General features: G+C 39.1%; 1 protein-coding gene across 1 annotated transcript in view; it reads left to right on the forward strand.

The window, feature by feature from the left end:
* ctnnbl1 (catenin, beta like 1) overlaps window positions 1-26,883 on the forward strand; it is a 116,803-nt gene that overhangs the window by 86,445 nt on the left and 3,475 nt on the right. The window contains exons 12-15 of the mRNA XM_078418966.1: window positions 8,247-8,344; window positions 11,924-12,004; window positions 12,993-13,130; window positions 14,879-14,951. Of these exons, the coding sequence (XP_078275092.1) occupies window positions 8,247-8,344; window positions 11,924-12,004; window positions 12,993-13,130; window positions 14,879-14,951 (390 nt within the window). The remainder of the gene's footprint in view (window positions 1-8,246; window positions 8,345-11,923; window positions 12,005-12,992; window positions 13,131-14,878; window positions 14,952-26,883) is intronic.

Genomic DNA, 26,883 nt, shown 5'->3' on the forward strand with positions numbered 1-26,883 from the left:
CCAAATCTCAGATTCTTTTCATTCAATGTATTCTAACATCAGAATGTTTCTAATATATATTTTGTGCAATCTGGAAAGGAAGCTAGTATTTTTCCTAGTGAAAAAAAATCATTTTTACTTCTTCTGTTAGTACTGCACAAAAAAGTCTAAAAATTTGCTATATTTAAAAAAAGTATCCTGACAAAAAATTCAGGTCCTTACTTGGTTCTTTCATCGATGTTGTTACATATCACCAAGTCTTAGCTGAAATAATTCAAGTGCAATGCACCAATAGTTGAAAATATAAATCGAGAATTTCAATTTTGCCACAACAAACACGATAAAACCCCTATAAACAGTATTGGCAAGAAACCAACAACAAAGCATATTGACAGGTTGCCACGGCAACATTGATTTCTTTCCCTCCTGTACAAAGCTGTTTTTTTATTTTATTTGATCATGTACAGCAATCAATTCTCAATGCAATTACCTACTCAGAACCACAAACACATCTAGTTACTTAGTTGTTCTGCTCATGGTAAATATAATTATTCTTAGATGTTCAGATAATAATATATTCCTCCTTTTACAGTTGTTTTTGAGTGCGTGGATCATTTCCCCCAATCAAAAGTCTGGTTTTTTCAACCACATTAATTTTTTTCCTATCCATAATTTTCACTAAATGGAATAGTTTGCTGAGTAATTCTGGAAAACATTTAAACGTTTGTGTCTGGAGTCGCATATCGACCAGATGGGGTTCGATTGGCACAAAATCTCTGTAAAATATTAGTGCATCAAATGGTCACTATTTCTGATATTTGTTTTGTGTTGGAGATGTATATAACCTTAAAACTCAGCATCAGACATTGATGATTTTGCTTCATGGCTTTGTTCATTAAAGGTAATGCCACACTGAGGTTTATAGCAAGTGAGAGAGAATTTAAAAATAAAAGTGCAGTGGTGAATTTGTATAGAAACATATGGCCATAATTATTGTACAGTTTGCAGTGCATATATTGAAACATTGTAGATGCTACTATTCAGAAGTGGTAGAAAATTAAAGTACAAGTAAGAGGGCAGTAAAAATAAATGTGGGTTTCGAAGAACGAAAGACAGGAAGAAATGGGTGGCACTATTTATTTTCGTTATGGAAGTCAAAATAAAGAGGAGCTAAGAGTGAAATTAAAGTGAGGAATGTATTACCTTCGAAGATATGAAGGAAGCCAGGAGTTAACAAATCCAGTTTGAAGAAGAGTCTCGACCCGAAACGTCACCCATTCCTTCTCTTCAGAGATGCTGCCTGTCCCGCTAAGTTACTCAAGCTTTTTGCATCTACGGTTTAAACCAGCATCTGTAGTTCCTTCTTACATAGTTAACAAATCCCTCAGCCTGATAATCCCAAAATCCTTGAATGGTGTTGAATGTGTTGGTGATAATTTTCCAAAACTTTGTGTTCTAGAATAGTGCCAACGTTGTAAAAGATTGGAATTTAGCATTGCAATTAATGTAAGGATGAGGAAACTGTAGCTCAGTTCAGCGAGCAGGAAAATAATATGATTCACTACCAAGGACATGGTGACAGAGCACTTAAATCATAACGTGATTTATTATAAATAACATGCTTTTATAAAAGGAATGTTGTGTTTGACAAATCTAAATTCCTTTTCTGACAATGTGCAGCAAGGTAGATGGAGAGAATCAGTGGCCGTAAGATATATGGGTTTTCAGAAGGCAAAAAATAGTAATAAAATAAAGAACCTGCAATGTTGGAGCATGACATTAGCATATTTAGAGAATTGATTAAAAGACAGAAAGTGATAAGAAATTTTTCACACTGTTGGTAAGGGTGTCATTGGGCATCCAACTATTTATATGATTTATATTTGGATGACTAATTGAGAGACACATATCCAAGTTTAGTGATCATAGAAAGATTGATGGAATAGTGAGCTGTGATAAAGCAAGTCTATATATTGATGCAGACAGGTTAAATGAGTGGAACGAAAAGGGTAGATGGACAATAATGTGAAAAATATTAAGCTAGTCAATTTTGTAGAAGGGATAGAAAACTATGTTTATGAATATTTATTTTCTCCGGGTGTTCAGTTTCTTCCCTCATTCCAAAGTTGTGTTGTTTTGTGGGTTAATGGGCTTATGTAAATTGTTCCTGGTGTGTAGGATGGAATTGGAGTAGGGGTGACCATTGGTCGGCACGGACTCGGTTGGCCAAAGGGCCTGTTTCCGTGCCGTATCCCTAAACTAAAACTAAACAATCACTCTTACTGCATTTGTGCAGAGCATTGTTGAGATTATACCTACAGTTGCTGTTTTAGGTGCATACCCAAAGTTGATTGAAGAAAACTTATTTGAGTTAGTGCGACATACACAAGGTTGTTTCCATGGATGACCTGGACCCATATTAATGTATACAATGGAACCCATATTAACCGGATTAATAGAAACAGGATAAATTACTGTTGAAGTATTTAAGATTTTGAGGAAAATTGACAAATTAGATATTGAGAAGATGATTTTTTTTTTCAATCTGACCAATCTCAAAAGTTATTGGATGTAGTACAGTAACACTCTATTAATACAGTGAACTTGGGATTCTGCTGCCAAACTGGCAGCCTTTCCAGACTATTGGATGTTATTCAATATTAATAACACATTTTCAATTCAATTTTTCTTTCAACCATATGTAGTATTATCAGAAAATTTCGAGTGAAACTGATTTGTTTAAAGGAAGAATTGAATACAGAACCCAGGAGAAGGAAATGTGGGAAAAATCACCCAATGAGCTTGATGCTGAAGCATCGAGATTATTAAACAAACAATAGTGAATTGTCACCAAGACATGGAGTCAGCTGTTTGCACCAGGATTGAGGAGAAATGTATTTACTGAATTGTGAATCTTTGGCTTTTTTTCCCCTCAGAAATGTAAATATTAGTTATTGTGCGCACATGTGAATAAGATCAAAAACATTTGTTATTCGAGGATTCCAAGCCAAACATGTCAGGTTCAGCCACAAATTAATGTTTGACTCACTAAAAGATGGAATAAATTCATGTTACATACTCAATTGACATGGCTTTGGGGAGAGTGAGAATGGAGAATGACAAGGAGGATGGAATGGTTGCCTGTGAGTGGAGAGAAAATAAGCAAGAAGATGATTGATTAGGAATTGTCAACTTTGACGGTGTGAACTCTATACTTAACTTGTGAACCATTTTACTCAAGACGGTGCAGAAAGAAAGCAATGTGCAAAATTGCTTAGAGAATAATGGCATTTAATTTACTGGATAATATTTGAGATCGTAGCGAGGCTAAAGAAACAGTTTTTAAAAATAATTTGTGATGGACAATAAAAAGGGTAAGGACAGCACCACAGAAATGGAAGAGGTTGCTACTGTTGATGAACAATCTAAGGGCCATTTCAGACGTGCAGATAAAGAAGAAAAGAAAGAGAATCAAATGTAATCGTTTCAGAGTAACTGAGCATGGTTAAATTTGGAGATGGGAAAATAATTATAGAGAGAAAGATTTGGAATTTAATTGGAAGAAGAAACGGGTATACAGAGCAATGGAATAGAGTTCAGTGCAGAAGCTGATATATTTTTGAAAGTAACTAATGTCCCAAAATATATTTGCTCATTACCTGTGATTTCATAGAGAGTTGCTGGAGATGTCCTCTTCATGGGTTATCTTCATTCTTGCTTCTGTCTTTGTATATTGCAAAGCTGAAGTCAGAAATTAACCAGTATTCCTGGCTTGTTCAACCACTAGATGTGAGACTGAGAAATATCCGAAGAGCTAGTGCTCGATGCACGTTCTCATCGGCCTCAGTTTTGATCTACCTAGTACGACTCCGTTCATTTGAATGAAATTGAGACCGGTGATTGAAAAGTTAAATGCATTGTGGAACAATGTGGATTGTTTTATTCTTTATTTCCCTTGGGCTTTGCTTTTACTTAAAAATACCTTGTGCTATAAATGATGTTACCAGGCAATCAGGAACTAGTCCTCAGAATCTGCCACATGAGGCCTGTATTGTAGGATAGCAGGGACAATTAAGCTGTATGCATGATCAGACCGAAAATCATAACCTGGAGAGCAAGCCTAATCTGCCTTCAGATCAATTGGGATCCAGTCCATTTCTTCTGAGCTTCTGCACAGGTTTTGGGGCATGTGTGTGTACATCAGAGCATCAGGCATAACGTTTATACATAGAAATTTATGTGAAGTTGCTTATATTTGTGATGTATTGATGGCATTATGCTGGTAAGTCAGAGACGTCAAAGGTTATAATCAGTGTCTGATTTAATTTATACACAGTGCTTTTTCAATTATTTTTACTGTGCTGGGACATTTAGTTGGAGGAGAAAATGTAATTTAAATTTATTGGCCATTTGAACTCCAGGACACATAGTCTGCCCTCTGGAATGATTTATAAGATATTTGCATTCTAGTGGTCTAAGTTAGCTTCTATTTAAAGCAGTAACCTTGATGCCCCATCTACTATTAAGCATTCAAATTCAATCTAGTCTTTTTTTGGCATTTCCATGGGATTTTAATTTTTGAAGATTTTACTTTAAATCTTTCAAGGCCTATGTCTAAAGCTTTGCTTTGGATATCAGTAACATCACACTTCATCCAAACAAGACCTTTACACCTCTGTCTTTATACTCGGCTACCCAAATACCTCCGTGCAATTTTCACCATTTATTATCTGTTGTATTTTTTCTAGAGATACGGTATGGAAACAGGCCCCTCAGCCCACCAAGTCCGCACCGATCTGTACATTAGTTTTATCCTACACATTAGGGACAATTTCAAAAAGTCAATTAACTTACAAACCCACATGCCTTTGGAATGTGAGAGGAAACCGGAGAAACCCACGCGGCCGTGGGGAGAACGTGCAAACTCCGTACAGCCAGCACCTGTGGTCAGGATCGAACCTGGATCTCTGGCGCTTTAAGGCCACAACTCTTACCGTTGCACAACTGTGCTGCCCTGCTGTACCACTAAGCCGCCCCAAGCTGTTTGCATAAATGTAATAACCCAATTCTGGGTTCTAAGAAATCAGCAAAAAGCTTAGTTCTCTTTGAAACTGTAGATTTTAGACTTTAGAGATACAGCGTGGAAATATGCCTCTTGGCCCACCGAGTCTGCGCCAACCAGCGGTCAGCCGTACACTGGCACTATCCTCCTACACATTAGGGACATTTGCAATTTTACAGAAGTCAATTAACCTACAAACATGCACATGTTTGGAGTGTTGGAGGAAACCGGAGCATGATCACAGGGAGAATCCACAAACTCTATACGGACGGCACCCATAGTCAGGTTCGAACCCGGGTCTATACTACTGTGCCGCCACTACTTTTTACAACTTTTTTTTGCTTGTTTGTGAGGTATTCCAAGGATAAGACATTCAACATGTTCTTACTAGAGCTGAAAACCTATCCATAAATTGTGTTATGAAATCTGTACATTGATTTCATTTAGTATTTTAATAGGATTGAGCAGTCAGTTTGGATTTATGAAAGGAAAATCATGTTTGCCAAATTGGAATCAAAGGATGAGGGATATTTGAATTTTATTTTCTAAAATCGCTCATCTCATTGGTCAACAATCTGGAGGTATGTGTTTTCAAACTTCTGTACCTCTTGCCTGATGGGAGAGGGAGAAGAAGGAGTGATTAGGGTGAGACTGGGTCTTGATTTTGCTCGTGGCTTTTTTTTTAGAGATACAGCGCAGAAACAGGCCCTTCGGCCCACCGGGTCTGTGCCGCCCAGCAATCCCCGCACATTAACACTATCCTATACCCACTAAGGACAATTTTTACATTTACCAAGCCAATTAACCTACGTACCTGTACGTCTTTGGAGTGTGGGAGGAAACCGACGATCTCAGAGAAAACCCATGCAGGTCACGGGGAGAACGTACAAACTCCGTACAGACGGCGCCCGTAGTCAGGATCGAACCTGAGTCTCCGGCGCTACATTCGCTGTAAGGCAGCAACTCTACCTCTGCACCACCATGTCGCTCTGCTTTGCTGAAGCAGTGTGAAGTGTAGATGGAAGGGAGGTTGGTTTGCCTGATGGTCAACGTCCACAACATAACAAATAATGAGGGATGTCACCAAATCTTTAAGAAAATCATAGGGGGCTTATTATGAATTTGACTGTTATTTCATTTAAAGTTGACTAAATCTGAGGTTAGGATTAAAATGTGGTTTGTATTTCATTTTCAGGGAGTATTCTAATAATAGGATGGCAGTGCATTTGGGATTATCCATTCAAATAATATGGGAACATCATATATTTTTGATTAAATTATTGTTAATTTAAAGTCTTAATGCCAGCAAACTGATTATTCATCTGAAAAGTTTTGTGAGCCGTGAATTGTGCACATTTTTGAAGTAGTTCATGAGTAACTCAGTGTAGTAATGAATAAATGATATTGGTAATTTAACCCATTCCACAAAGAGTGCAGAGCAGATTTGCGAGGATATTGCCAGGATTTTTGAGGGCCTGAGTTATAGAGCGAGGTTGGGCAGGTTTGGATTTTATTCCTTGGAGGGCAGGAGTATGAGGTGTATATGATCACACGGGGACTCGTTAGGGCAGATGCACAGTGTCTTTTACCCAGAGTAGGGAAATCAAGAACCGGAGGACATAGGTTAAGGTGAGAGGGGAAAGATTTAATAAGAACCTGAGGGGCAACCTTTTCACACAGAGGATGGTGGGTATGTGGAACGAGTTGCCAGAGCAGGCAGTTGAGGCGGACACTATAACAATATTCAAAATATATTTGGGCAGGTTGGACAAGATAGGAAAGGTTTAGAGGGATATGGGCCAATCGTGGGCAGGTTGGACTAGTGTAGATGAGGCATCTTGGTCAGCATGGCCAAGTTGGGCAGAAGGGCCTGTTCCCATGCTGTATGAATCTATGGCAATGAGTATTTTTACGTGGTCCATTTTTATATTGTATACCCTCAGTGGAACTTTAAAATGCCAGGGGACTTTTCAAACAAAGGAAAGGCTTTTTCTAACATTCAGTTCAATAGTTATCCCTTAACAATGGTCATTACTACTTTCCAATAGTGTAAACATTGCCTGCCATATTTTTGACATTAAAATTAAGATTAAAAGCATATTTTGGCAATTCTTGTTGTGATGGTATGTCTAGAATTCTTTTTATTGCAGTGTCGTCCTGGGTTTTAACTCAACAATTTAAAAAAACTATTATATTTAAGTCAGGATTGAAAGCTAATTAGAGAAAACCTTGCAAGTAATTCGCCTCTGCCCAGTCCTTTTGTCCAATTTGATGGATTGACAATAGCATCGGGCAGTGCTGTCAAAGAAGGCTTGACCTATGCATTGTATCATGGAACATAGTCCTGTCGGAATGTGCTGATGATAGAAGAAATAAACAGTAGACAGATATAGAAGTAGGGTGCCTTGTTTTGGAGAATGCAGGCATTCTGAAAATGTAGAATATTTAATTGAATTCCTGACTTGTTCCTATTAAATGTTGGAAAGGCTTTAGGGAGATGGGAGGAATGATGCCAGCAGAGAATATTGGCATCTATCATGTTCATGCAATCACAATATCATTGGAGCTGATCGTGTAAGGTCAAGTCAAGTTCTTGTTATGTGGTAATGATGTTAAAAATGGACTCAGCAATACTATTGCAGCTAAATGATAAGGAGAGGTTACACAACTCCCTTGATGGAGACTGCCTGAAGGTCTTGGCATTATAGCACAGATGTTACTTTGCCCCTTATCAATTTGAGCCTGAAGGTTATTCACTGCATGCAGTCATGGTAGGTTTGTTATCTGAGAGGCTGTAAAGTAAATTAATTCCATGCAGTCATCAATAGGCATCATTACTTCTGATATGGAGGAAGATCATTGTTGCATATAACATTTGTGATCCCTATTGATGTGCCAATGGCAAGGCTGGGATTGTAAATGGCTGGACAGGATTTTTTTTGTCCTTTTAATAGCTTGGACATGTGTTCCTGCATTCGGCCGTACACTTTTAAGTATGCATGGCATTGATCCAGCATGCTCTTCCATAATTGTCATTGAATCAGAGTTACCTTGTATACCTTTTAGGCAACTTTTTGATACATTTTTGAATATTAAAGAAAGTGAAATTGAAGTAATAATTTAGCCTTATAGAATTGGGCAGAAGCAATGATGAACTGAATGACCTGCTCCTGCTATTTATTATGTTCTTTGTTTTATTTCACAGAACACGTTTGTTCAATTCTTTCTTCCATGCTTCGGAATTTGAAAGGTCAACAGCGAACTCGACTACTTAACAAATTCACAGAAAATGACTGTGAAAAGGTAATCTTATCTTTTTTTGCACTCTGGGTTGTTAATGGGGAAAACACTTGGTTTACTCAACCTGCTTTCATCTAGCAATAGAAAATGAAGTGCTGGAGCTAATTTTGAATCAGTGAACTCTTGAAAATGAACAGCTCGTAAAATATTGCAAAAAAAAGGAACTGGAGAAGCTGGTTTATACCAAAGATAAACACAACTTGCAGGAGTAACAGTGTGATCCCAAGAGGAATACATCGCAGAAAGGTCAGTATGGGAAGGGGAGTTAAAATGGTTAGCAACCAGGAAATCCAGTAGACTTGGGTGGATCGAGTGTAAGTGCTTAACGAAATGGCCATCGAGTCTCCGTTGGGTCGCGTCGATGTACAGGAAGCCACATTGAGAGCACCGGATGCAGTAAATGAGGTTGGACAAGGTGCAAGTGAACCTCAGTCTCACCTGGAAGGTCTGTCAAGGTCCCTGACTGGAGTTGTGGGAGCAGGTACAAGGACAGGTGTTGCATCCCCTGCAGTTGCAAGGAAAAGTGCCTGGGGGGGGAGTGGCTTGGGTGGGAAGGGATGAGTGAACCAACGATTTGTGGAGGGTGCGGTCTCTGCGGAAGGTGTAGATGGGAAATTGTGATTAGTGATGGGATCGCATTGGGGGTGACGGTAAAGTCGGAGGATGATTTTTAAAATCTCTTCATCAAACTTTGTCAAAATTCTGCAAATCTGTACTGAGATTTTCAATACAAGGTTCATTTACATTGCTCACCATGACTTATTCCATGGCAGTTTAGGAAGAGCTTTGTCAACAATGCTCATTATCGAATAATTAAGGAGCAATTTGAGAAACATGACAAAGTAAAATTTGGTGCAACATTACAGAGCTGGGTTCATTGTTGGCTGCAACCTTCCCCTCATTGATGAACTGTACACTGCAAGGGCCAGGAAGCGAGCAGGCAAGATCGTCTCTGACCCCTCTCACCCTGGCCACAAAATCTTTGAAGCACTTCCCTCTGGAAGGCGACTCCGGACTGTCAAAGCAGCCACAGCCAGACATAAAAAGAGCTTTTTTCCCACGAGTATTAGTTCTATTCAATAACCAAAGTCTGTAGTCTCTTTTTTGCTCTGGTTTATTTTCACCCACATGTTTAGACCGTAATGTTGTATCCTTATTGTTTTGATGTGTTTATGCTTTATTCTTAATTGTTAACTGTATGTTTGTGTTGTCATTTGTGAGCGGAGCACTAAGGCACATTCCTTGTATATGCACATACTTGGCCAATAAACTTATTCATTCATTCATTTGAGTAATAATTGACTTTCGTTGCTTTCTAAAAGTCATTTAAGGACAGATTTGTGGAATATACGTCTACTACGCATTTTAATACAAAAATTCAACACAGAATTTTCTCCCCCATCAGCTCTTGTATGTATTAAATATATATCTCATCAACTGAAGATTTGATTTTGATAAATTGCAAAAAAGTTGAAAATATTTTATCTGAATTTGTTTGCATTTAATACTTCATTTTAATTTCAATTGCTTTTAACTTTTTCTTTAATGGTGAAATTGATGTATTTTAAAAAGAATGTACTAACAAGGAACTGACGGTGCTAGTTTATACCAAAGATAAACACGAAATGCTGAAGTAACCCTGTGGGTCAGGCAACATCTCTGGAGAAAGTGTATAGGTGTATTTCGGGCTGGGACATTTCGGCTGAAGAAGGGTCCCAACCTGAAACATCACCTATTCATTTTCTCCAATGATGCTGCCTGACCCACTGAGTTACACCAGCATTTTGTGTCTTATCTTATTTAGAAAATAAATTAGCTTTTAATATTATTCAGTATTTAGTGAAAACAAGGAAGGCATTAACATGAGATACCATTCAGGGACATCTTTCAGCATCAGTGCTTCTTGATGTCTTTATTTATATTCTTGTACATATCAATATTGCTTATTGAAGTGCACGTGAGATCTAAATGGTCATCTCTTTTGCATCATCTTGCTCGTCATCTTTAAAAGAGTAGATTCTTTTAAAAGTTCAGTGCACATTATCACAGAAAATTTGTTAAATTGAGCAAGCTGTGAAATAAGTGGATTTCAAAAGGAAAAGTCCTTTAATGGCCATAGTTATTTTCACATGCAAGGCATGTATTTTCAAATATATTGTAACTTAATTTACGTGTACATAAATGTTAACTGTACATTGTTTTGACAGTATATTTGAAATGTAGTTACACAATTGCAGTAAAATTTACATTTCTAAATGATTTGCTATAGCATCCTCATAATTGATCTGGTGCCTAGTCCCAGTATTAATGTAACATCATTGCCCATAGTTATTGAGAAAAACATTTAATCACAGGCTATCAATTTTGCCTTTCTAATCTTTTTATGCAAATAGCTTTTGCAAGTCGATGTCAGGAAGTCTCTAGTTTATTTTTCATCACTGAAGCACAGTGCTGTTCAGAGAGTCTCAGAAATAATGATGATTTATAACATCAATGCAGATTCTTATTCATCTAATGAACAAGCAAATGAACATTCATGTATTTTTCCTAAACATGCTGCACAGTTTTGCATTAGTGCCAAAAATGAAACAGTTTTGGGGCAGGAGGTTCATGAGCCTGCCATTACAGAGCACAATCAGGAAACCATTGTCTGTACGGAGTTTGTATGTTCTCGTGATCAGCATGAGGTTTCTCCAAGATCTTCGGTTTCCTCCCACACTCCAAAGACGTACAGGTTTGTCGGTTAATTGGTCTGGTATAAATGTAAATTGTCCCTAGTGTGTGTAGGATAGTGTAGGTTTGCGGGATCGCTGGTCGGTGCGAACTTGGTGGACCGAAGGGCCTGTTTCCACGCTGTATCTCTAAACTAAACTAAACTTCCATCGGGCAGACGATACAAGGCCTTCTTCGCCCGCACCTCCAGACTCAGGAACAGCTTCATCCCCAGGGCCATAGCCGCTATGAACCAGTCCTGCTGAGCCGGATGGTCACAACGCACAGTGATCCGGCACAGATTTACTTGCACTTTATTCTGTTTTAAAACTGTTACAATTTGTTTTGTTGGGTTGTTTAAATTAATACTGACTAGCTAATTAAATTATTGCATCGTATGGGAGGCATATTCCCAATCTCGTTGTACCCCTGTACAATGACAATAAAGGTATATTGTATTGTATTGTAATTGGCAAAGCCATCGTGATTCCCATCGTTCAAAGGCCCTGGTAAATGATGCCAATACTGCAGCAATGATAATAGTTTTCATGGTTACATAAGCCTCAGACAGGTTGCTGAAGCTTGATTGCCACCACTTCCTGTCATCACATGTGGCTCAGCCAAGAGAGAAAGATAGAAAAGCTGAAATTGGCCTGCAATTTGCACATTACTAAATGGTATTCATCACTGGTCAAAATACTAACACGCTGCACTACTGCAATACATTCTTGCCTGTAAATTGTGATTGTTTCCTTCATCCAAGACTGTGACAAGTCTTGAATTGTCTTCAATAGATGCTGGTGAAATTGGGTTCTTGCATTTTGTAGGCTAAAGTGGTCTTTGATTGATGGCTATTTATGTTTCCTATAGGTCGATCGACTAATGGAGCTGCATTTTAAGTATCTGGAGGCTGTGCAGATAGCTGACAAGAAGATTGAAGGAGAAAAACACGTATGCATTAGCAAAACCTTTATGCATCTCTTGCAAACCTTTATGTTAATCTCTGCCTTAACAACGAGTCAGATGAATCTGATTCTGGTAACTATAGAATCACAGCATTGCACCAGAGCTCCACAGGGTTACATTTGGCATTTTGTGAATACATTTTACAGGTGGCAATGAAAAGGAATTATGGATAAAAACTTTCAGTTTTTTAAGTTTAAGTTATTTATTGTAATTGTCTAAAACCATAGAAAGAAATCATATGTAACTAGGTTGCTTGCAAACAAATTTGGGAGTTTATTTCGGATAAATGTGAGGTGTTTCATTTTGGGAAGTCATACCTTCACAGTGAACAATGGGGTGCTTGGACTTTCACACTGAACGATAGGGCCCTTGGAAGTGTTGGAAGAGCAAAGGGATCAAGGAGTGCAAGTACATAGTTTCATGGAAATGGTATCAAAGGTAGGTACGATGTTGAAGAAGGCTTTTGCCAAATTGGCCTTCATCGGTTAGGGAATAGAGTTAGGATGTTATGTTCCAGTTGTACAAGAGACTCGTGAGGCTGCATTTGGAGTATTGTTTAGTTTTGTTCACGCTGCCAGACAAAATATTGCCATTAAGCTGGAAAGAGTAGAAAAAAATTATGAGGATATTGCTAGGACTCGAGGGTCTGAACTGTAGGGAGATGTTGATGAGGGGAATAGATGTTGAGCAGGCTAGGACTTTATCACTTAGACCACAGAAGACTGAGGGCCCTTATGGAGGTGGGTAAAATTATGAGGGGAATAGATGGGGTGAATACAGAGTACCTAGAGTCGTGGAATCTAATTTTTTGGTTTTGATCTACTCTTTTTTTAAATCATTTTTGGATCACTTCCTCCTTTTATTTACTTTTTAAAGCTGCTGACTTGGGTCTGTTCCTTTTGGGTTTAAAGCCAGTGCTCGTTAATGTCAGTGAAAATGTTGAACTCTTATCCTGTTATCCATGTTTATCCAGGATATGGTCCGCCAAGGGGAAATAATCGATGATGATATGGAGGATGAATTTTATCTGAGACGTTTGGACGCTGGCCTCTTTGTCCTTCAGCTAGTTTGCTATATAATGGTGGAGAGTTGCAATGCTGGAATCTCTCAGGTGATTTAAAAATCCATTTACCAATGAGTCTTCTTATCAAAGTGTATATGTGATGAGGTCATTTTTATTACATAGTGTGTAAGAAAATTTAGGCTGACTTTCAAAAATTATCAATTGCTTCATATAAACACGCTCATTTCTCCCTTTCCTTTACCCTCTATCCCTTTATATATTCTATCCTCTGTTCCTTGTATCCACATGGCACTTGCCAGACTTTATCTTAACCCCCACCTCAAGGGAGAGCCTTTCAGAAAGCCTTTGATAAGGTCCCACATAGGAGATCAGTGGGCAAAATTAGAATACATGGTATTGGGGGCAGGGTACTGACATGGATAGAAAATTGGCTGGCAGACAGGAAACAAAGAGTAGGGATTAACGGGTCAGTGACTAGTGGAGTCAAGGCTTGGTGCTGGGACCGCAGCTATTTACAATATACATTAATGATTTAGATGAAGGGATTAAAAGCAGCATTAGCAAATTTGCAGATGACACAAAACTGGGTAGCAGTGTGAACTGTGAGGAGGATGCAGGGTGACTTGGACAGGTTGGGTGAGTGGGCAGATGCATGGCAGATGCAATATAATGTGGATAAATGTGAGGTTATCCACTTTGGTGGCAAGAACAGGAAGGCAGATTATTATCTGAATTGTGTCAATTTTGGAAAAGGGAAAGTACAACGAAATCTAGGTGTCCTTGTACATCAGTCACTGAAAGTAAGCATGCAGGTACAGCAGACAGTGAAGAAAGCTAGTGGCATGTTGGCCTTCATAACAAGAGGAGTTGAGCATAGGAGCAAAGAGGCCCTGGTGAGACCACACCTGCAGTATTGTGTGCTGTTTTGGTCTCCAAATTTGAAGAAGGACATTCTTGCTATTGAGGAAGTGCAGCGTAGGTTCACAAGGTTAATTCCCGGGAGGCTGGACTGTCATATGTTGAAAGATTGGAGCGACTGGGCTTGCATATACTGGAATTTAGAAGGGTGAGAGGGGATCGTATTGAACCATAAGATTATTAAGGGATTGGACTCACTAGAGGCAGGAAACATGTTTCCGATGTTGGGGGAGTCCAGAACCAGGGGCCACAGTTTAAGAATAAGGGGTAGACCATTTAGAATGGAGATGAGAAAAAACTTTTTCAACCAGAGTTGTGAATCTGTGGAATTCTCTGCCTCAGAAGGCAGTGGAGGCCGATGCTCTGGATGCTTTCAAGAGAGAGTTAGATAGAGCTCTTAAAGATACGGAGTCAAGAGATATGGGGAGAAGGCAGGAACGGGGTACTGATTGTGGATGATCAGCCATGATCACAGTGAATGGTGGTGCCAGCTTGACGGGTGAATGGCCTACGCCTGCACCTATTGTCTATTGTCTCTTCCAGCTTCCCCCCCCCCCCCCCCCAACCAATTGGTTAAGAACTGAATCACATAAAGGATAAATGTGACCATAAGTCTACCCCTTGGTTAAGATTCCAGTATGGCAACTTCTTAGGTACTTGATTCACCTGGAATACATTTATCTCCCCAGTTCCATTTTCTTCCTGTCAATATCACAGCTATTACATGCCAAAAAAAAAAATCTATGTTATAACAATATTTAGCTAGCTTTGACATTGGATAAATGTTCATGTTAACAAATTTAAGAATTATTTGTTATGTTCACTGTAAAGAAACACTATTGGAACAACTAGAGACTTGATAGGCAGTTGTGACTGGAGAGGGAGTTCACTGAGATTATATTTGTGTTTGTTTTCAGATAAGGCAGCGTGTGCACCAGATCCTGAATATGCGAGGTGGTTCAACCAAAGTGGTCAGGCATATCATGAGAGGTATGATCTAAAATGTTCAGCAGCAAAGGCAGTAATTTGAAATGTTTCTATATTTTCATCAGCTGGATCTGCAAAGACCTTATTTTCATGTTAAGTAATTTAGTGTCTTCCAGAAAAATAATCACTTATCCCTTGAATTCACAAGTCTTATCATACCAATTGCATTTTATATGACCCAATTATTCTATGCCACCATACTTTGCTGGCCAATGTGCCAGTGTGTACTGTTGCTGCTATATACCACTTTATCTGGATGTTCTTACTTTGTATGTGTTCTTTGCAATGATAAGCTAATCAAACAACTTTCTAAGGTAGGTGTGTGACATTTTTCTCTTCAGATTGTTGCCTGTATTAGTATTGCAATATAACTGTTAACTTTATAACAGGAGTGGGAAGATTTTTCCCTCAGGGGGACCATATTTTTTTCATTTATTTTTATTTGTTCATATTGTATTAGATCAGATTTAGTGTGTTCTAATCAATGAATTTCAAGAACAAGTTAAATGTAATTATGTGGATGAGAACCATACACTTTTATGAAAGAGCTCACTTTATCCTGTCAATCCAATACTCGAGGCAGTTGATCTGGGATGATTCATGTGCTTTCATCAGCCTGACATCCACAGTTTTCCACACTTTACTATAGAAATGTACAGATAAGCACTCAATGCCATAAACAGACTGCCCTGACAGACCAACTGTTTCTGCCTGCTCCTGCCCCATTGAATCACATGCACCTCCTCTAATCTCATCTGCTGTGAGACCAAATGTAGACTCTGCGACCGTTTTGCTGAACTCCCCATCCTTCCAGCACTGGGCCACCAGAACTCCACCTTTGTCAAATTTGCTTATGGAGAATTAACAGAAATCTTTAAGTGGCAGCAGAATGTTCAAATTATTGATCTCTACCTAGAGGGCTACATACAGTCGTGAAAATACTCCTGACCTTTGCCATTGATGTCTAATTGTACATTTCCTTGAACTATTATAAACTCTTTGTAACCTAATCAAATTATCTGGATATGGTTGATGTAGATCACTTAATAATTCTTGACTCACTAATAATGTGTAATTTTATGATGTCACATAGGCACAAAAGCATGAATGCATTTCATGATATCAGCTAATATAGTGTTTGCAAAGGAAATAAAAATCATGCTTTGAAAAATCTGGAATTGAGTAATTTAAGGAGATTTGAATATTTAATTTAATGTTTCATTTTAAATTAATTTATTAAGCTCCTGATCTTAAATTGTGAACGATCCACATACAGGAACTTGGCAAATTTTGTGCTGCCCAATCATGGTACAATGTAGCTGAGCTAATACCGAAGGGTATTTCAGGAAAAGTATAATGTTATTCTTAAAATAAGTTTAGATTGCACCTTTCAAAAATGTACACAAACCTTTGGCTGTTGTGATATAATAACTGGACAGAGGTTAATTTGTCAGTAAATGCCTCAACTATAGTATTTACCTGACCTTTAAGTGATTCTAAGGAGTACTTAATCTTTTGAATATTGCATCAGAAATGGCTTCCTTCCCTTGCATGATATTGTGTTTTGAAATAGATGCTTTTAGTTTGTTAAACACAGCAAAATATCAGGCATTAATAACCCACATTGGGACAGTATACCACTCTACAAGCTTATTTACTGGAATATTCATACTATTATTGTGTACAAATTATACTTCTTGTTTTATATTACATACATTTGGGCTCATTTACCCATGACTGTGACAGTCTTTGGGCCCAGAGGGAGTGCATAATGTTTGAAATGGAGCTGAAGAATCATAGATTGTGGGTTCATTAACTGCACATTCGCAGCCTAATAACTTTGTGTTTGTTTTATTGCGTCCCCTAGCTATGTACGAAAGCACACTCCCATGACAAATGTGTTGAAATTAGCTGTAAAGAAGTACTAGCTCTGTTCTTAGAGTACAGAATTGGTTCCCTTTAGTAGAAACTCTATTCTCTAAGGAACAAACATGCCCTTGCACCGCAAACCATATCCATAGAATGCCAAAGATTTCTAACTTTAAACTAACGCTTAATAACAGTAGATTTTGAAGGACACCCACAGTGACTGGTAAAATTATTACAAGATTTATATTTTCTACACCTTGACTTTTAAGGATTTATCAAACTATTCACAGATGAATAATTAAAATAAGAATTTCATACAGCATCCAAAATTTGAATCCTAGAACATAGAACAGTACAGCACAAGAACAGGTTCTTTGGCTCACAATGTCTGTGCCAAACATGATGCCAAGACGATCACTTATATACCTACACATCACCCTCCATTCCCTACATATCCATAAGTCTATCCAAAAGTCCTTTAAATGCTACCAACATATCTGCTAGATCCATCATCCCCGGCAGCATGTTCCAGGCACTCACCGCCCAATGTTTAGCTTTGAAAAACTCCTTTGTTGCTTTAGCAGTATGTTTGGGATCATTGTCTTGCTGTAGAATGAACCGCCGGCCAATGAGTTTTGAGGCATCTGTTTGAACTTGAGCAGATAAGATGTGTCTATACACATTAGAATTCATTATGCTACTACCATTAGCAGTTGTATCATCAATGAAGATAAGTGAGCCAGTACCTTCAGCAGTCATACATGTCCAGGCCATAACACCCCCACCACCGTGTTGGTACCGAGGTGGTATGCTTTGGATCTTGGGCAGTTCCTTCTCTCCTCCATACTTTGCTCTTGCATTACTCTGATTTAAGTTAATTTTCATCTTATTTGTCCACCAGACCTTTTATCCAGAACTATGGTTGCTCTTTTAAGTACTTCTTGACAAACTGTAACCTGGCCATCCTATTTTTGCAGCTAACCAGTGGTTTGCATCTTGCAGTGTAGCCTCTGTATTTCTGTTCATGAAGTCTTCTGCAGACAGTGGTCATTGACAAATCCACACCTGACTCCTGAAGAGTGTTTCTGATCTGTCGGACAGGTGTTTGGGGATTTTTCTTTAGTATAGAGAGAATTCTTCTGTCGTCATCTGTGGAGGTCTTCCTTGGCCTGTCAGTTCCTTTGCGATTAGTAAGCTCAACAGTGCTCTCTTTCTTCTTATTGATGTTCCAAACAGTTGATTTTGGTAAGCCTAAGGTTTGGCTGATGTCTCTAACAGTTTTATTCTTATTTCTCAGTCTCATAATGGCTTCTTTGACTTTCATTGGTAGAACATTGTTCCTCATGTTGATAAACAGCAATAAAATTTTCCAAAGGTGATGGAAAGACTGGAGGAAAGACTAGGTGCTGAAAGCTCTCTTATACCTACATTAAGGAGGCAATTAAACACACCTGAGCTATTACAAATACCTGTAAGGTATCACAAAATGCTGGAGTAACTCAGCAGGTCGGGCAGCATCTCTGGAGAGAAGGAGTCTGTGACATTTCGGGTCAAGACCCTTCTTCAGACTGATTTCTCCTACACAAATACCTGTAAAGCCATCTGTCCCAAACATTATGGTGCCCTGAAATGGGGGGACTATGTATAACACAGCTGTAATTTCATCGTGTATTCAAAATGTATAAAAATGGCCTTTATTAAAATCTGACGATGTGCACTTTAACCACATGTGATTTTTTTCTATTACAAATCTCAAATTGTGGTGTACAGAAGCAAATAAATAAATAATGGGTCTTTGTCCCAAACATTATGGAGGGCACTGTATGAATTAAGAACAGCTTGAGCACTCTGTGCTCCTTGTCAAATTGTGCAATTACTGCTTCTGGAGAGACCTTGTATTTAAAAAAATTAATCGATGAAATGGCATTTCTGACATTGCAGCATTTGTTCGGTACTGGACTGATACGTCAGCCTAGATTATATGCCTAAACCTTGTTTCTTGTTCTCCCCAGGGGAGAACATGAATTGGAGGTTGTCTGCAGAGGATAGCAAATATGATAAAGCAAGAGAGTAGATTGTCAATGACAGTCCTTGAGTGATTTAGTTCTGTTGCAGCCTAAATTTGGTTGTCATTGATCTTGGCTGCTTTCATTAGCACTGTTTTACTATTTCTTGGTTGAATTGCTAACTAAAGTATTTCTCAGTAATTGAGTTCTTTGCAGCGAGGAGGAAAATTGCTAACTGGTCCATTTCCACACCACACAGATCTTGCTGTCTTACAGTGCAACTGGCTGCAACTACAAAAGTTGCGCAATATGTTTTCCTACAACTGATAGAGATGTGGAGAAAAGCATCTATATTATTGATAAAACAACATGCCGGATGTGTGAACAAATCAGAAAAGCCTGTACTTTTACCTGTAAAGTGCATCTTAAAATAGGCATAAAATTGGATCCTTTTTTATCCAATTAGGATAATTCCTTTTCATTGTTGGAATATTGGGGTTGCCTGCATTCTTAGAGGCCAATTCCAATTTATATCACAAAAAAATAGGTTTTCACAGACCAATCCATATGAAATATCATTTTGCAATAGTAATTTAAAAATAAACACCCTTTTATTTCAATAAAAACAAAGGTCGTCATGTTTGTTTGAATCCTTCATTTGGGAATTATATTTGAATGGAAATACAGGCTTGTTCGTCTTGGAGATGTGTGGCAATATAATGTTAAAATAGAATACTGATATCTCTAGTCTTCTTGACTCTCAGTCTGAAGAAGGGTCTCGACCGGAAACGTCACCCATTCCTTCTCTCCAGAGATGCTGCCAGCACTGCCATTCAATATGATCATGGTTGATCATACAGAATCAGTACCCCGTTCCTGCTTTTTCCCCGTATCCCTTGATTCTGTTAGACCTAAGAACTATATCCAACTCTCTCTTGAATCCATCCAGTGAATTGGCCTCCACAGCGTTCTGTGACAGATAATTTCACAGATTCACAACTCTGGGTGAAAAGGATTTTCCTCATCTCAGTCCTAAATGGCCTACTCCTTATTCTTGAACTGTGACCCCCTTGTTCTGGACTCCCACCACAGGCCATTGCTCTTGTTGAAAAGCTAAAAATGGCAAATACTGAAAATCTGAAATGTAAAGAGAAAGATTTTGGAGATGTTCAGTAGCCAGGTAGCATCTGTGCAGTGAAATGGAGAAGGCTCATTGACGTGAAATATTCAGGGCATCTCCCCATACATGCTGCTTGACGGTGGTGCATCTATTCACTAGACGGCCTTGTGATGTTGGATGGTACAGATTTCAGGTTTCTGAAATCCTTGGCATGCTGCTACAGTGTACCTGCTGCAGCCACGGTACAAAGGTGGTCAAGGCTATGTGTGATACCACTGAGGCTAGAGTGCAAATCAAGTTGACTGTTTTAAATAAAAACATACTTCTGGAAACAATAGACAATAGGTGCAGGAGTAGGCCATTCAGCCCTTCGAACCAGCACCGCCATTCAATGCGATCATGGCTGATCACTCTCAATCAGTACCCCGTTCCTGCCTTCTCCCCATACCCCCTCACTCCGCTATCCTTAAGAGCTCTATCCAGCTCTCTCTTGAAAGCATCCAACGAACTGGCCTCCACTGCCTTCTGAGGCAGAGAATTCCACACCTTCACCACTCTCTGACTGAAAAAGTTCTTCCTCAGGTCAGGCAGCATCTGTGGAAAGAGAAACAACTGCCATTTCAGGTCGCATTCCCTTCATGAGAACAGTCATCATATCATATATATACAGCCGGAAACAGGCCTTTTCGGCCCTCCAAGTCCGTGCCGCCCAGTGATCCCCGTACATTAACACTATCCTACACCCACTAGGGACAATTTTTACATTTACCCAGCCAATTAACCTACAAACCAGTTAATTGTAAGTTTGAAGAATGGATAGGACAAAGGAATATTTTTTTAGCCAGGATTGCCATGGAAATGATCAGCAAATAGGTTAATAGTTAGAGAGAGTAGAGACCAAGAGGGAATTGTGTTGCTTTCTGAAGAAGAGCACTCAATCAGTTTTAACTGTAGTGCATGGAAGTGAAAATACCAAAACAAAATGTAGTAGAGGTGGTGCAAAACAGCTCCTGCACTGGGTTCAGTCCTTACCTTTGGTGCTATGTATGCGAGTCTTAACATTCTCTCTGTGACACCATGGGTTTCTCAGAACGTACAACAACCGTGCAGCGCAAGAACAGACCCTTCAGCCATGGTCAATATGATGCCATGTACACTAATCTCCTCTGCCTGCATGTGATCCATGTGCCTATGTAAAAGCCTCTTAAAATGCCAATATTGTATCTCTCCACCACCACCCGTTACAGCGCATTTCAGGTACCCACCACTCTGTGTGGGGAAAAAAAGATTGTGCCCCATCTGTCTCCTTTAAATTTTGCCCCTCTTACCTTAAAGCCATGTCCTCTAGTCTTTGAGATTCCCACCATGGAAAAAGATTCATGATTGTTTCCTCCCACATCCCAAATGTGCAGGTTGACTGGTTAAATCACCACTATTCCAATTGTATAGATGAGTGGTGGAATCTGGAGGAGAATAAAGTGGTTAGAATAGCATTAGTAGTTATTTAAAACAATATGTTTGTTTGTTGGCACAGACTCTCTATGATCCTACATCACTCTTATGTCTCACATGAATAGTATTACTCTCTGCCTTGAGAAAGGTCTCTATAAACCTTTCCATTCATGCTTCTATGGAAAGAGGTGAGGAGGAAAAAATACAATTGTAAAGTGAAAATAAAGAAAATGGGATGACTGATAGTGGCTATCTATCCCTTGTGAAGATGTGAAACAAGCAAAGGTAATAAATTACAATTAAAACACATTGTGCTCAACCAAGAAAACCAAGCCGAAAGCCAAAGTACTATCTAAACTGACACATATGCTTAGGGCAATAACTGACTTCAAATGCAATAAACAGCTAAATACATGTTGACAAGCACATTAAAACAAACTGATCGTGTCGATGCAAGGGGTTATCAAGTGGGCACCTCCCTTCACTGGTGTTTCGTTGAGTTAGGCCCACTACACCTCAGGAAGGCTCAACAGTTAGTTCTGGCGTCCCAGAATAACCCTCCTCAATACCTGCTCTCACCACATATGTGACCAGTATCTACTAAATAAAGGAAACTACAGACGATTAATTCACTCTAACAAATGCTAAACACTCGCCTCCTATCTTCCACTTATCTTAGCCCATCATTAAACTCGTAACGCCACAAATATATTAACTCTGTCTCTTGAGGAACTTCAGTTTCTAAACTGCTTGTTTCTAACTTTGGTACTTTTAACACAGAATTCTACTAATGTGGAAATATTTTTGTGCATGTTCTTGATAACAAAAGAACGTAACAGATACCAGAATGTTTTTGTTTTGTAAACTAGTAGCACCTTGTCACCTGACTCATTGATGCTCTCAGACGTGGATAATAGCAAAATCACAAGTAGTTTTCTTGATTGAAATTTATTTTCCTGAATATAGAATTTTGCAATTTCAAGACAAGTCTCCCTCTCACATATCAAAAACTTTAAAATATAAACTTAATGAAGTTGGATTTCTACTTGTTATTGCACATTGCCATATTAGCACCTGCCAGCACTATAATAAGGGACAAAGATTGTGTTTCCAACGTTATGCGATATTTCCCATCCAAGAGGAAAGTCACTGAATGGAACAGAGGACAAGCTTTTCAGAGGGGAGTAGGGATATAATTATCTCTACATTTTTGATACTGCCAGATACAACCAGTTCATATTAAAAAAAAGTTCACATACATAGCTATAAAAGGTACTAAATCTCCAAAGTTTAAAATGTTTTTATCAATCCTAAACGTAAAGTAATTTTTGACAATATATTTTGGAGCAATTGTGTAAGATGCACTGTTTCCATGTATGTATTCATGCTGTTAACAATTAAACACTAGAGTAGTGGGCTCCATTATCCCTGAACTCAAATAAAGGTGCATTCAATGGTAACATTTGGGTCTTGTAGCTGTAGCTCATGCTATTCAAACAGCAAAACTGACTGCACAGCTTTCAGCTGTGTGCCCTGTTGATAGTTGATGAATGTGGAATCTCTACCTCCTCTTGGGTGCTAAACAGCAGGATCTGCAATTAAGGATGGTCAGTGTGCAGCAAAACAGAGGTTTAGCATCTCATTTCAGATATAGCTGCACTGATAATGAAAGCTGAACATCATATTCTGAACATTATAAGGTTCTGTAAATGCCTGGCTGGTTTGATTCTGAGAAATTTGAATTAAACCTACTGTGATAGGTGAAATAAATAGTGATTTAGGCATTTAGAATTATAATGTTTATTATGAAGTTATTTCAAATGAGGGTCATGAATTTTAAAATATGATTTTGAATTAAAAAGTTGATACTTTGGAATATAATTTATATATGCAAGCCGATTAGCTCTGGTTTTGCACAATATAATTCACAGGTACTGTATCCTGCTTCATTGAATCAATCAAATGGCATTTTTATTGGTCACTTGTACAGTCGTTTCAGCAGTTTTTTATGTTTGAATCATGATATTTCTTGTAATTGCGTTCTGCAGTGTAGTTCATTTTATATGTCCTTTAACGCATTGAATTTGGAAAGATATTCAGGTTTCAAATAAAACTAAGTAAAAGATAATCCACCTGATGAACCATATGGCTTCCTGTGTAATAGTGTTTCCAAGTATCTTTAGCAGTTGTTGTTTGGTAGTATTGGGGAGATGCTCCACCTCTGAGAGCGCTTGGGATTGGGTTGCAGGGTGCAAATGGCAAGAAGTTGGAAGAGTGCGAGTAAGAAGGCCAGGGTATTGGATGTCCTTGGATTTGCTAATAGTATGTTAAACATCTGAAACCTATCAAGCATTCATACTCGCCTATAACCCACCTATTTCTGTTCTTATGGTGGAGGAAAATAAGCAAATTCAGTTTACAGATGCTGTAATCTGAAACTGAATCTGGAATCTGGACTCCCTTCATTTACACAAGTTTCTTCATTATCCTCGGCCACGCTTGAGTTCTGGCAGCTGCCACCACCTTCACCCTCCCCAACTCTCACCTGGCTCCATTTGCATTTTGTTTTTCCTGTGCCTCTAAGCATCAAATACCTGCCTCTGCCTCCCAACACAATCCCCTCCCCTCCCTGACCTGGCTCCACATGCCCCACATTTTTCACCCCTCCTCAGTCCCACCAATCTCATTCTGTCTCACTATGCCCTCTTTCTTCTTTGTACATATCTTCCCTCTCCACGGTCAGTCCTGATGCAGGGTTTCTACCTGAAACATTGACCATTATTTTCCATCCACAGATGCTGAGTCAACATGCTGAGTTCCTCCTGCAGATCGTTGTTTTCACAGTTGTGTTGTGCTTTGGGAATGGCATAATACCTAAGGCAGGAAGGAACTAAGGTTGGATGCATGCCAACCAAGGCAATTCACTTGTATTTCTGTGAACTTCAGCTATTTGTGAGCTAACTACTGTAAAGCATCCTTTAAATCTTGCATGTTCCAAGTGGCGTTCTAATTTCCTAACCTTTAATTAGTGCTTAACAAACCAACTACATAAGGGCATTTGCTTTTAATTTCCCCTCAGCTCCAAATGATGAATTTTAACGTAACTTTGTTTTTGAGTTTTTGTTTTTAGTAATCTTTGGGATATATTCACTTTTTGAAATTTAAGGCTCAGTGTTGTTTTAAAAAGTCAGTAATTGTGCTGCTTCCTGATTATGTTATTGATGAGTGTTGTTTGCTGAGATTAGCTGTTCAGGCAGCTCTGACATCTCAACTGCAACTGTTGGACCCAAGGATCATGTTGAACTGATTCCGATGCAGCAAGTGATGGTAAACTGTAGCCAAGTCACAGAGCTCCCTTGATCTTTGTAGAGTAACTTTCAATGTCACTGGCAACTATTACTGCCTCACTGCTGACCACAAATTATGGCCCATTATGACTACATGTTCCCATGGGTTGTTTGAACTTATCCTCCAATTCAAATATTGTTAGGTTATGGTTCTTCTTTATAAAATAGCATCTCATACTTTAAAAATCAGACAAAGGTTTATGTAAACTGGTTTCATGCAATCATAAATGGAGGCCTAGGGATGATTCAAAATGTCTTCTAAGTCATTCCAGATGGTGATGTGTGTAACTGTTTGTACATATGGGAGCTGACCTTTGTTTTTGTTGTATTCTTTTTTGTAGGGAACACTTTTTCCTTGCCTTTGCAGGGGCTAAGGTTATTCATTGAATCACATGACTTGAACTGAGGTCTCACTCTTCCACTAATGTTAGTTGCGCCGATGAAATTTTATTGCAGGAATTGTTATAAATTAACACCATTACAAATATGTCTATTTTTAAATTGCCACAGATGGCAAGGTTTCAGATTTGTGTGGCATTGTAGATTTAATGGTTGTATTGTAGTAACTCTCAGTATTTTAAACCTACTTCATTCCTGCAAACGGTAATATTCTTATAGCACTATAACTTTGTGCCCACCTCCATTTTAAATCTATGCTCTGTGGCCCAGTAAATTTAGTATCACTCTTTATTTGATGTTGTAAGGCCTAGGGCTTAAGTTCTTGAATGTTGTCCTTTTTCAGTAACAATTAAATCATGCCACAGTATATAATAAATAGCTGATTTACATTAAAAAAGCATTATGGAATTTATAGTTTAATTATCTACATCATTAAAGTAGTCTGAATCGTCTGCCTTTAAAAGATGAATTTAAGCTGTAGATGAAGAAGAGAGAATCATTATGGTGTGACAGAAAGCTTTGGAAATTTATAGTTCCATCCATTAAATGTACATCTGCTAACATACAGTGTCTCGATTTCTGAAATTTAATTCCCAATTTCAGACATGGAGAACAGCTATATACTCTAGAATAGCGAGAGTGACTGGAGACTGATTTTGATCCAGAGTATCTAAATCACTGCAGGACATCACTATTTTGGGAGAAGCAGGCATGTACCTGTACTTGCCCTTCGATCAGTATTTCATTCACAGATCGCATTCACAATGTGGTTTGAGTGTACTATTTCATCAAACCCCATTAGCGTGTCCTTCAATTGCTCTCGCTCACGTTTATCTAGCTTTCTCTTGAATGTTTCTATTTTACTGTTTTAACTATTCTGGTATTGTAGAAAATTCCCCTAATGTTTTGATTAATGCCTTGGTCCTCTTTGCTCCTCTACTCAACAAAGGAGGAGGAGCCAGCGCTGCCCTCGCAGCTGCGGCTTGCCTGCAGTCCGTTTGTCTTTTTTGTCTGAATTGTAGTTTAATATGGTGTAGTGTTTGTATGTTATGTGGGGGGGGGGGGTGGTGGGAACTGTAACATTGTCTCTCCCTTACGGAGACGTGACCTTTGTTTCTGTGTCGTGTCTCCGTTCCCGCTGCGGCCTACCACCGGCCATGCACCTGGGACCACCTGGGCTCCGGTTCGCAGAGCCCGCGGCCCGGACTCACCACCTGCGGCGCTGGCTGCCTTCGGAGGCTGCGGGAGCGGCTGCAACGAGGCTCCGGCGCGGGCCGCCTGGACTTCGGAAGCCTGCAGGCCCCTGCCCAGGATGGGGGCTGACATCGGGACCTCCGGCAGCAGCAGCGTCTTCACCCGCCCCGAATCGTGGGGCTTGGGTCGGCCCGCCGCGGACCTTTCACCGTCCGGCGCGGCCTGCAATAGGCCGCGGGATTTTCTCCGCCCGGCGGGGGCTTCAATGTCGGGAGCCACGAACGCCCCGACGTGGCAACTCCAACAGCCTGACCGCGGGAGAAGATGGCAGGGGAAGAGAAAAATACATTCTGGCCTTCCATCACAGTGAGGAGGTGACTGGAGGAGACTCACTGTGATGGATGTTTCTTTTGTTTGGTGTTAGGTTATGATTGTATGTGTTATTGCATTTTTATTGATTATTCTTATTGGTCTTATTGTTGAACTGCGGGTAATGTTTCATTTCACTACACATTTATGTGTATGTGACAAATAAGCGACTATTGATT

The sequence above is a fragment of the Rhinoraja longicauda genome, chromosome 22, assembly GCF_053455715.1.
Source record: "Rhinoraja longicauda isolate Sanriku21f chromosome 22, sRhiLon1.1, whole genome shotgun sequence".
Taxonomy (NCBI): domain Eukaryota; kingdom Metazoa; phylum Chordata; class Chondrichthyes; order Rajiformes; family Arhynchobatidae; genus Rhinoraja; species Rhinoraja longicauda.